This window comes from Aythya fuligula, chromosome 4 (assembly GCF_009819795.1).
Source record: "Aythya fuligula isolate bAytFul2 chromosome 4, bAytFul2.pri, whole genome shotgun sequence".
Taxonomy (NCBI): Eukaryota; Metazoa; Chordata; class Aves; order Anseriformes; family Anatidae; genus Aythya; species Aythya fuligula.
The window spans coordinates 11,078,180-11,091,026 of record NC_045562.1 but is presented as its reverse complement, the minus strand read 5'-3'; the positions used below and the strand labels follow the sequence as shown (position 1 = coordinate 11,091,026).

Here is a 12,847-nt window from a genome sequence, read left to right as displayed (position 1 = left end):
AGTTTAAAAAAAAAAAAAAAAAAAAAAAAAAAAAAAAAAAACAGTCAAATTTAAGCATCATCAATACTATTGAAAATGATGAAAAAGTAATGATTAGAAAATACAAATTAAAAGATGCAGGAACCAGCTACATACATGCACCATTCCCACATTAAAAGTACCCATTTTCCTTTTTTGTCCATTAGCTGTAGTGCTAGAGGAAGAATTAACTTTCACACTCACTTCAGGAATAATGTAGTAGACTGGGGCAGCAAAATATAGACTCTGATAATTTAAAAACAAATACTTTTCTCTGTTTTTCTTGACAATTTATGTGGCATGGGTAAATTTCTAAAGCTCTGTCTGGTTGTTGAAATAACCGTTGGACATTTGAGAGTATTTACGATTAGAAAGGGTAATCCTTTAGTGCATTGGGTTGATATTCTGAGGCTTGTAGTATTTGGGGACTCTAAGAGATTCAGATTAATGAAGAGAGAATATGTAGAAATCACTAATTGTCTTTTTGGGGGATAATGTAGCCCATCGGTACATAGGAAAATAAACTGGTAGGAAAGAAGCTACACTTAAGAGAAGTTTGAAGTGACACATGGAAATGGTTTCCTTAAGTAAAAGTGTGCCCATCCCTATCAGTGTCAAAAATGAGTTAGTCTGCATTCAAGCACATTGTCATTATTTTAATGAACATTATGAACAGATAATAAGAGAATGCACTCCAGTAGATAAAAATTAAATACTGTCACTATTTCATGACATTTTAGTTAATTATACTATTCCCATAATGACTTATAACTGTGTGCACAGAGTCTTGAGATAAAAGAGAGGAATCACAGTGGTTTTCAAAAGCCATACCAAAGTATATCTCTGTTTAGAATGGGAGGATAATTAATTCCATGAACATGGATCACCAGATGACCTGGGTTTTTCTTCAGCTGTAAATCAGGGGATTATACAATCCCTATGTAGCATTAATTACTAAACAAAAGAAATTTCAGAATGTTATTCATTCATGAAATTTTTATAAAGGATAGGAGACTAGTGGTGTCATCTTTGTTACTTGGGGTTTTCTGTTTTATTTTTCTTTGTTAACTGCTTTGATGGACAGTGGATGATCCTACTCTGTGATGCTTTCGTAACTTTTGCAAGTTCTAAATTAATGACTAGATAGTTAAGTGATATCACAATTTTTCTTCTAAAGAAAAACAATTACATTTGCTTCATCCTTTACTCCCCCTTTTTATCAGCAGGTTAAAATGCAGGTCCTGAATTTCAATACCACCCTTTCATAAAGCTATGTTTTTACATTTCCTCAACTCTAAATCAAGAGTTAAATAGATATAAATGTCCTTGAACATATTTAGTAATTGATTGTAAGTAGAAGATACTACTTCATACATTACTTGGTGTCTACCATATTGCACCTTGCCAATACATTGCCTGCTGGTTGTACAGAATCACAGAATCATTTATTTTGGAAAAGACCTCTAAGATCATCAAGTCCAAATGTTAACCTAGTACTGCCACATCTACCACTAAACCATGTCCCTAAGACCACATCTACACGTTTTTTGAATACCTCCAGGGATGGTGAGTCAATTAGTTCCCTGGACAGCCTATTCTAATGCCTCACAACCCTTTGATGCAGTTGTAGAGAATGTAACGATAAGGTCTCCCCTGAGTCTCCTTTTCTCTTGGCTAAATAATCTCAGTTCCCTCAACTTCTCCTCATAAGAGGAGCTCTCCAGACCCTTCACCAGCTTGGATATAGAATATTTCATCTTCCTCTTCATCCCGGTTGGTTGGTGAATAAGTCTCACTGTGACATCTGCCTCATTGGCCTTCCCCCTGATTCTTTTCTATAAACACTCAAACACGTTGTCACCAGTATTAAGCTCTAGATAATCGAAACACTCCTTAACATACAGAACTACCCCACCACTTCTCCTTCCTAGCCTGTCCCTTCTGAAGAGTTTGTAGACATCCATTGCAGCACTCCAGTCATGTGAGTCATCCCACCATGTTTCTGTGATGGCAACTATGTCTTAGCCCTCCTGCTGTGCAGTGGCTTCCAGCTCGTCTTGTTTCTTTCCCATGCTGCATGCATTGGTGTAGATGCACTTCAGTTGGCCTAGCAATCCTGTCACCTTTTTTGGAGGAGAAGCCCTAATTCCTTTGTGACCTTCCTCAGGCACTTACATGATTTCTAGCCCCTCAATATCCTTTGTGCCTTTGCTGTTGCCTGGCTCTCCATCCCCTATCTCTACTGAGGTGTCAGGCCAAGGGACTTTGCTAGCCCAGCATTCCACAACCACTGGCTTACTGCCCTCAGGCTTATCTCTAGCAAGCCTGATTTTATCCCTTTCCCCCTTCAAATCTAGTTTAAAGACCTTTTAGGTCTTAAAGACGCTTTATGTATTTTTCTAGTTTAAAGGCCTTTAAAGGCCCTGCTGCCTCCTGATCAAAGGTCCTTTTCCCCTTTTGAGACAAGTAAAGCCTGTCTGTTGCCAGCAGGCCTAGTGTCGTATAAAATGACCCATGATTTAAAAAAAAAACAATAATTCTGCCAGTGACATGAGGCTCTGTCGTGGGTTTATGTGGCAGGGTTTTGGTAGCAGGGGAGCATAGGGGTGACTTCTGTGAGAAGAATCTAGAAGTTGCCCCATGTCAGGTGAGGGCCCCACTGCTGACCAGAGCCGAGCCAATAAGCGATGTTGTTTGCACCTCTGTGAGAGCAGTTTTAAGAAAGGGAAAAAAATGCTGCCATGCAGCAGCTGGGAGAGTGAGAAGAGTGAGAAACAGCCTTGCAGGAGCCAAGGTCAGTGAAGAAGGAGGGGGAGAGGTGCTCCAGGAACCGGAGCAGAAGTCCCCTGCGGCCTGTGGTGAGGACCATGGTGAAGCAGGATGTCCCCCTGCAGCCCATGGAGTACCATGGGGGAGCAGGGTTCCGCACTGCAGCCCATGGAGGAGACCACGGTGGAGCAGATGGACCTGCACTGATGGAGGCTGTGGCCTGTGGAAGACCCCTGCCGGAACAGATTCCGGGCTGGACCTGTACCTGTGGAGTGGAGACCACGCAGGAGCAGGTGACCTGGCAGGAGCTGCTGCCCGTGGGGGACCCAGGTTGGAGCAGTTTGCTCCTGAGGGATGGACCTCGTGGTACGGACCCATATCTGGAGCAATTCTGGAAGAGCTGCTGCTTGTGGGAAGCCCCCACAGACTCAGATCGGGAAGGACGGCATCCAGTGGGAGGGACCCCGCGATGCAGGGGCAGAGAGTGACCATGAAGAAGTGGTGGAGACGAAGTGCTACAGACTGACCACAATCCACATGTCCCTGTTCCCCTGCACCACTCAGGGGGGGAGGAGGTAGAAGAGGGTGGATGGGGGAAGGTGTTTTTGGTTTCTTTCCCTTGTTTCTCTAGCTTGTTAGTAATAGACAATAAATCTGTCTCTCTCTCTACTCTGAGTCTGTTTCGCCTGTCACGATAATTGTTTAATGATCTCCCTATCCTTATCTCAACCCTTTGTACTGTATTTTCTCCCCATTCCTCTTTGAGGACAGGGAGTGAGAGAGCGGCCATGGTGGAACTTGGCTGCCCACCTGAGTAAAACCACCACAGGCTCAGAGCCAGGTAATTGATCTGTTGCCTCTTTATTTTTCTCTCCTCAACATTCCCTGCAACTGGAGTGAGGCAACAGTATGATAAAAATCACTTGGTAGATGGTATCAACATAGTAGGATAAAAAATGAGAAAAAAAAATGGTTTTCTTCTTACTTTGTCTCTCTAGTTCAGCGTATTTTGCATTATTTCCCTCCTTCATTTTGTATGTAGGAAACTAATGTATATCCCACTTGTGTATATGTAGGCAATATAGCAAGTTGTCTGTGGGTATGACCGTGTTTAGGAGATGGATGTTTGTGATAACAACTGTGTTGTGAGTAACACTGGTTCCAAAACAAAGAAGGTAATGTTTCAATCCTGGTCATCTAATGCGTCTATCCATGGACAACTTGCACATTAATAATTAAACATATATGCATAAACAGTCCTGGAGAGCATAAAATGTATTAAATGTGATTACATGCACCCCACAAAAATATTTTCTTCCTGGAATCAGACCATACTCAGGATGTTTGTGCTGTTTGCTAAATGGCTCAGAATTGCTCTGAAAACTAGAAGCCCTTGGGACATTTCGGACCTTTGTGCAAATATCCAAGCATGGTCTGCCCTGTTCTTAAAAATCTACTCCCTACCTGCCTTAAAGTACCAGGTACTGCTCCAGGGTATGTTTTGGGCATGCACATTGAGTTCATGCTGAATGTAATTTGAGTAAAACTCAGGGTAAAATGCCATAATTAGTTGTTCTGGATTGGCATCCAGTCAAGGCAACATGAATGAAGTTTTACTCCAGTTTTACTTCTCTTGTAAGTATAAGTTTTGCAAAAGGTATGTTGTCTGAGGAAGCATATGATTGTGGAGGACAGAAGGTTAGCATGTCATCAGAAACAAGTTGTCCATTGATGTCACCATTCAATATCCCCAGCTATCACAACCTCGCACAAATGTTTGTAGTTGTAAACTAGGTTCTTTCTAGCTTTGAATTCTTGAGAATTTGTGACCATGTATGTTATTGGCCGTGTATGTGCGCATGTACACCCTATAAAATAATTCCTATGTTAAACATATAAAATATCATGTGACTTTCTTCTTAAAAGATGAATTACCATGTTTCCTCTAACTTACATATGACATATAACAGTACCATAAATATATGTGTGTGTGGTTTGGGCTCATAAAAGTATACCTTGGCTGTGCTGAAACTCTATACCTTCAAAACAAGTAGCAATGAGTGGTGGCTGCCAAAGTGCTAAATTTCTCGTGACACTTGCAATTGAGATTTTAGAATATGTATAACTTAAATACAGCTATCCGTTTGGAGGTCAGGTACTTCTAGTATTCATTCATCAGTGTTAATTGAGCCAGATGTTCAGCTGAAATACATAATCATTCTTCTAGCTCTAAATATCATGAGTCATATCAACAAGCACAATAATGCATTAATAATTCGTATTAATGGAAAAACACATGAATCAAAATATCATATATTACTCCTAGACCATTTGGATTTGGCGTTTTTGGATTAAAGTTTGGGATGTAATGGTTGAGTACAAAAAATCACCAGTTTCTCAAAAATAGTTTATTACAAAGTCTAAATTTTTTAAAGATGGGAGGTTTATTTGAAAATCCTCCTTAATCTCCACTCTGGTTTTTGATTTGTGAAGAAAAAAAGAAGTGCAAGATATGATGCTAGGACATATTGTTCCTTTTAAGGACTCAGACAGCCAATGAGATAGAGCAGAGTGACATCTTGTGCTAGGTGAAACTTAGAATGGTGATGGACATATCAACCCATGGCAAACAAAAGTGCCAAGCAAACAGTTAGGAAACAATGAAGTTTTCAAATGACAGCATCGAAGTTTGGAGAATCATTTGCATTTTTCTTTATCACGATATGACTTGATTATAATATATATATATTTATTTAAACATTTAAAATATACACTGAGATTAACACTGAAATTTTTATCTTTGCAGTTTGCCGGGAAGACTCATACCAGTCAATAGTCTCATGTGCTGCTGTAGTACTTACCCCTGTAGAGACGACAGTGGATACAAGCAAAAAAGAACGGACAATAATGCCTGATGTGTCTAAACAGTGAGTTATTCAAATAACATGATTTTTTACAAATACAGTGTAAACATCAGGCCAGATTCATTCTCATGGATATGCATATACACCTTCTTTCTGTTTCACAAGGGGTTACATCTGCATTTCCAAAAGCAGAACTTGGCCTGAGGCTAAGCTGTTTCTTTTGCTCATTAGCCTTTTTTTTTTTTTTTTTTTCCAAGGCTTTTGGTAATGAGGTATACAGAGAGAATGGGCATTTATACTCTGAGAAATTGACTTTTTAACAGGCTTAATAGAGCGATTCCTTTTATTTAAATAGTTCTTTCATTCTTGCACAATGTTTTTAGTCAGCAGTTGCTTTTTAGAAAGAACATCATTTTGAAATGCTCTGCTCATTTGAGATATTTCAGTATTTTTCAGTGACTATTTTTATTGCTGTGTTATAACATATGATGGCATCTTCAAAAGTGGGATGGTAGTCTTCCAAAGAAAATCTATTAACTTAAATAGAGTGTAATTTGATATCTTGCCTTAGATGAGAATCATAGCCAGTGCATGTGTAGTAACACTTGTCTTGCAATATCAGACAGGATGGTTGTTCCTTAACAACTGAGTTCTTGGAGAATGAAAACATAACAGAAATCACAACATGAAAACAGTAATCACAACATGAAGTTGGGGTCCATGCATTTTTAAATTGTAGAAGGTAATTAAAAGTATGAAAATGGATAATATGAGGTCATTATTGATCCTTACAATTCATGCTTTGTTCTCAGCTTCTCTGGGTATAAGCAAGTTTAGCTTTGAAATTGTCTATCTGTCGGTTTATTTCTATGAAGAACTATCTTGCACACCTATTACTGTAAGAAAATGAAACACACACTTACCCCTGCCTGTACTGGGTCTGGCTGGGATGGAGTTAACTTTCCCTGCAGCAGCCCTTACAGTGCTGTACTCTGCACTTGTAGCTAGAACAGCATTGCTATCATACCAGTGTTTTGTCTTTCGATGAGCAGCGAGCACAGCTGGCTCAGCACCCTCCAAACGCCTCCCCCACTCCCCAGCCCCCTGCCAAGAGCCAGCAGGCTGGGAGTGGGTGAGAAGTGGAGAGGGAACATCACCAGGGCAGCTGACCTAACCAGACCAAAGGGATGTTCCATACCATATGATGTCACACTCAGCAATAAAGGGTGGGAAAAGGGGAGAGGAGGGAGAGCTCTCATTATGAAGACACCTGTCCTTCCAAACAATTGCTGTGCATATTGAGGCCCTGCTTCTCAGGATGTGGCAGAACATTGCTTGTTGATGAGAAGTAGAGAATATATGTATTTTTCTCTTTCTCTGCTTCTGCGTGGCCTTTACTTTTTTTTGTTTGTTTGTTTGTTTGTTTTGTTTTGTTTTTGTTTTTGTTTTTTGTTTTGTTTTGTTTTTTCTTTGCAGCATGCTTTCTTCTCCCTCCTCCCCCACACACCTTCTTTTGAGGAGGGGGAGTAAGAGAGCAGGTGTGGTAGAGACTGGCTGCCCAGCTGAGTACCCATCACACCACCACAAAAAATAAAATAAAACAAAATAATAAAAAATATATATTATACCTCAAACGTAGGTACAAATACTTTGAGCCAGATTAAAATAAATATGTACTATCTCATCTGTTATTAGTTCTGATAATAGGAAGTGTAAAGTCTGTTTTCCCCATGTCAGTCTAGTCTTGGTACAGATCTGTGTCTTTAGTCTGTATCTGACAGTGGCTTCTTTTCCAATCTGGCCAGAAAACCATTTCTTCCTAGTCTACCTTTACTTAAAAATTTAATGCAGCACATTGTCTGTCATCTTGGTATTTTTACAGTGAATTGATGTTCAAAATACTGGTAGCATCGGTTTGATTTGATGTTTCAGTCATGGCTTTCTAAATACTAAGGGATTGGGAAGGGAATATACCACAAAATGCTACACTGAAATCCAGAGTCCATTTTTGCTTTCTGTCCATTAAAAAGTGATCCTTTAGTGTTGTTTGATTTCCTTTTTCCCTCCACTATCAGCAATTTCAGCATGTCATAATTCCTTATAAATTCAAAGTAAGGTCTTGTTTGTGGTTAACATGTACTTGAAAGTTTTATGATGCCATCTCTTACATAGTTTTTCCCTTTGCCTTATTGATATTAGTAAGTGTATTAACCTGTTTTCTATTTGTTGTTGTTTATTTATTTATTTATTTTTGCTTTACAACCTGACTAGTGATATCATTTAAGTACTTAGACTGAAATCATACTTCTCTTATGCATGCAGTGGTCTCAAAAATATGCACTGGCCTCTGCTGCTCTTCCAATTTGCATGTCTTAAAATATGACTTGTAGCTCTGTCATTCTTTCAAAAAGAAAGAAGTTTTTGCTTAGACAGATTACATATATTTGAACTTTTTTACATGGAACAGCATCACTGCATTAGTATCTTTAAACCAACATTTATTACAAATATAATGGAAATGAAACCAAAACAACTTTCTGGAAAACTTTTTCATGTTGTTAGAACAGGAATTATGTAAACTGTCAGTCTATAACGTTTCAAAATAATTACAGGGGGATAAAAGCATGCCGCTTCAAAGACATCTCAAGCATTGTGAAGCATCAGCTTCACATTTGCTTTTCTTTTCACCTTGTGCTTTCTACATGGAGATCTTTGTCCCCATACCCAGTTTTAACTGAAGCAAAAGAGACCCCAGCTCCTGTCTCTATATACCCCAGTGCCATCTGTTTTTATGCACTGTAAATATCAAGCAAGGAAAAGCCTTTGACACACCTTCAGTTCCCTTGACTTTAGCACAGACTCCATGTGCGGTCTGATCTGCACAGGTGAACTATAATTACAGGTATTTGTAAATTACCTTTACTGAAAATAACATAAATGCTTTGATTTTTATGCTTACCTTTGTGAACCTCAGTTGTTTTGACTTGTGTGTCTCAAAACTGAGTATCACAGGGGGTAAGCAGTGGTCTACTCTGTAAGAATAATTCCTGTAAAGAAAACATTTCTTAGTTTAGGGCCTTGCACAGAGTATGTTTAGAACTACATATGAAAGCAATCCAAGACACACAAAGTACACATTACTGATAATAAACAGTTACTAATTACTAAATACAATTATACTGTAAACCCCAGTGGAACTATATGCAAGACCTTCAGGACACAAGAAACTGTGATGCGTGGGTGAAGGAAAAATGCCTTTAGTGTGAATCATATAATATTTGACTAATGATGTTTCACCTTAGAAAAAAAGCTGTTTTGTGGCTTTAAATAATGCACTGTATTTGCTTAATGTAATTTTACTATAAGCAGCAAAGTATTGTGCCAGAAATGGTAGCAGCAAAATTTAATGATTCTTTGTCAGTGAATAGATATTATCAAGATCAGAGGATTAGAGGTCATTTTTTTCCCCTGTATTTTTCTTCAAATTGCAAAATATTTAATCAGGAAGCAGATTTTTAATGACAGCTAGGGGATCGTGCACTGTGGGGGGCAAAATCCCCACCTCTGTAAGAACGCAGATGCAAAATAAGTGGAGAAGACTCTGGCCAAGGAAATATCATATCTTGAGCAGCTTGGAAGTGACATCCTTTGTGATGTCAAAGTGACAAGAAATTGTCTGCACTCAGCAAAGTATACTTTTGTTCTGCTAGCAGTAGTAAGAGCCCCACTTTTTAGCTTTTGTCCTGCCACTCCACAACAGACTGTGACTTGTAAGAAATGTATAGTCTGAATGTCAGTGTGGGATCAGGATTAAAACTAAAGAATGTGAGCTGTACCTTACTGTGTCCTTTGTGACCTCCACTTTGTCTGGGATATTGCACTAATTTTATTTTCTTTTGTAGAAATACAAGACTTAGAAAACCCATGCTGTCAACAGTTCAAGTGATCAAGGCCTCTTGATGTTGCTTTTGTGGCAAATCAGTCAGTTGCTCTTGAAGGTGCACAGATGCTAGAAACAATTTGAGCAGTTCATTCTGTTTATGTAGTCTTAATTTTAGTTCTTCCTATCTGAATTCAAATATAAATAAATCAACTGCTGAGGCAGAAGAATGACAAAAGGAATTATCTCTTCCATTTCAAGTTCTTACAAGCATGGGAAAGAAAGCAAGGCTAGAGAACCAAATTTATGCTTTAAAACCACTTAAGCTTCAACTTCTGTGATCAAATTATCAACTGAAAGCTCACACTGCAAGGAACGGTGTGGAAAAAAGAAGTTGCTTAGGCATATGTCTCTCTGAGCAGACCGTTTTGCTGCTGCAGGCTGTTTATATCCAAACACTGAGAAAACCATTCATGTGCTACTATCACTTGAAAAAAGTACAGTGAAATTTCAGGTGTTTAATTTTTCATTTTTGTTAAGTGGGTTATTATGTACTTTATTTAATGTACTTTTAAAGTTGATATTTTGCATATGACGGCACTGGAGTCCAGAATAGCAGTGACAAAACGTGACCATCAGAGCTTGATAATTTAAAGCTGCATAAAGCACATTTCTACTACATCTTTTGCCACATTTCTGATTTTGATTTTTCTTTGAAGATATTATTTCAGTTAAATTTTTTTTGGAGCTACAGACCCCATTGTTATGAAGCAGCCATAGTAACGTGCCAACTGTTTGCCATATCAGAAATAATTCCGGAACTTTAGGGGACATTACCTTAGGTTGCAGATGCCTGGTAAATGCTACAGCTCCTTTGGTAGTTTTTTAAGCTCTTAATAATCAAGTCAAATTTTTCTTCTGATAAATGTATGAATGGGCCTATGTAGTGAGGCTTTCTAACATTACCTGTTCCAAAGCTGTTTAATTTGTACTTTGCAACTTTGCTTACCTGAGCAAGATTCTTATGTATGAGTTCAATTTCAAATCCCAGGAGTAGGGTCCTGGTAGTCACAGTGACTAGTTGGGTGCTTACTGATAGGTAAGGTAGAGGACTGTAGCTTTAGTGCTGTATCGTACTGCACTGTTTAGTACAGATACTTAGTTTGTCATCTCAGAAGGTTTTGGTCCATGTCTATCCTGTATTTGCTTACTAAATTTAGGAGTTTTTTTTTTTTTTGATTCCCCTCTACAATCTTCAAGTAGCAAAAATGTCATTGTTTCTTGTGAAGATGCTGCTGATCCTTTCTGACTCTTGTAGCCTTGCCCAATTCCTTTCAAAAGGAGTTGGAAAGAAAATGTTCCTATTCTACTGTCCATTTCTTTCACTTGCAGGTTTGTGTTTTGTTTTTGTTTGTTTGTTTGTTTGTTGTTTTTTGTTGTTTGTTTGTTTCTAGTTTAGATAAGTCTGTGTGAAGAATTTTTTTCCCCTCAAAGTGTCAGTGTTGCTTTCCCCTCTGTGCTTTCCCCCGGTCCTAAGTGGTGACATGAAGAGCGGTCTTCTGCTGTCAGGCTGTGATACCCCACTGCAAGATTTGTATCTGGTATGACACCCCATTCAAGAAGGCATGTTTTGATAATGTGAAAAATGAATGCTTTTCAGACTCATTTGGACAATCAGATAAAAGATGATTGAACTATTTCAGTTCCCTGGATAACTGTGATGATGCACTCTGAAAGCAAACATCATTCCTTGCATAATACAAATAGTATATGGGTGACTCTTGTTTCTCTGGAAATATATTGGTTTTCAAGCTGTGGTTCCAACTCAGTTGAGAAGCAGCAAAAGACACATCAGATGAACTAGAGTATACTACCCAGCATAGCATTTTTGTGATATGTAAGAGGTAGGGGAGGTTGGATTTATATAAATTTCTTCAGAACAAGTACTTCAAAATTGTGGAAAGAATTTATAGTACAATATGCACGTGCCATCAATAGTCAAATGCATCATCAAAATTAATTCCTGAACTGGTAGGAATTGCTGATGTTTCTGCAAGGGCCAAATGCATTCTCAGAACTGATTCACACACATGAGGTGGAAGGAGGTCCTTCTTGGGAAAACAGGAAGGGCTGTGTCCAAAGGTCTAAGGCTAGAACCTATCACCTCAGAGGTCAGGAGTGTGCGCATGAGGATCTCCTCATGTTTCCAGTTCCTACACATCTCCTGCATGGGCTGCTTCCTCTGCTTTTTCACACTGCATCTACTCCCTGCACTCCTGAGGAGCTCAGCCATCACTCTTCCTCCCTGCCGCATGTGCTCTTCACAGGACTGTGCAGCCCACATGGTTTACAGTTTTTTGCTGGTGGGTGTGCAGTTCTTCGTATAGATGTAAGGATCACTCAAATACATTAATGTCTCACAAGACCAGAAATTTCAGTGCTGTTTCCTTCTTATATCTGTGGAAAATAGTTACAAGTGCTGCCTGTCTCTCAGTTTTATGACAGGCCACCTGTAAAGGGTGTCTAGGAAGGTAACAGCCGAAGTAAGGTAGAATCTTTGATTTACTGTAAGACCCTAGTGAGCACATGGGTTTTGAATGTTAGATATTCTTCAGAAGATTTTTGTATGTCGTAGGTGAGAAATAGGAGATGGACTGCATTTTTCATAGTAACGGATATTGGTTTCCTTTAATAAACATACGCTTAGAGAAATAATAATAATAATTTTTATTTTTTTTTGAAAAAGCAAATATTTCTTGGAAATTTTTTTTGCTAGATCTTTGAATCTTCAATTTTTATACTGGTGAGAAAAGCATACTAAAAATATATAACCGGCTATATTCACTATGGAAGGGATTCATAAATAATAAAAACATAATCAGGGTAAAAAACAACAAACTAACTCCTTGTTTAAAAGGCACTTTTAAACTGTTATGTTTGATTAAGAGCTCATTTTTAATTATTCTGATTCTCTATCCCTCTGCAATAAAACATTGGGAAAACAAACCATAACCCATGCCCACAACAGTTCTGTGGACTCACTTTATATCTTCTATTGCTTTTTCCACATTATGGGAAAATGAGTACATAAGTAGAGCAAAATAACTAATTTCTGAAATGTTTCCCATTTCAGAAAAATAGAAAAAGCAGAATATTTACATTTCTTCTATTGTCTGCTATTCCATAACCCCAGCTAGCTAAAACTCCTACATGACATTTTGTTTTCACTAGGCTGCTCAGACAGGTAACCTCTTTTGGCTTTCTTCAAATAAAAAGTGATAACATATCAAATTCTGAAGCTTCTACTGTTTTCTAT

At 38.4% G+C, this 12,847-nt stretch overlaps 1 protein-coding gene across 1 annotated transcript in view; it reads left to right on the top strand.

Moving 5' to 3' along the window:
- CCSER1 (coiled-coil serine rich protein 1) overlaps positions 1-12,847 on the top strand; it is a 648,644-nt gene that overhangs the window by 176,267 nt on the left and 459,530 nt on the right. The window contains exon 5 of the mRNA XM_032187512.1: positions 5,594-5,714. Coding sequence (XP_032043403.1) covers positions 5,594-5,714 — 121 coding nt within the window. The remainder of the gene's footprint in view (positions 1-5,593; positions 5,715-12,847) is intronic.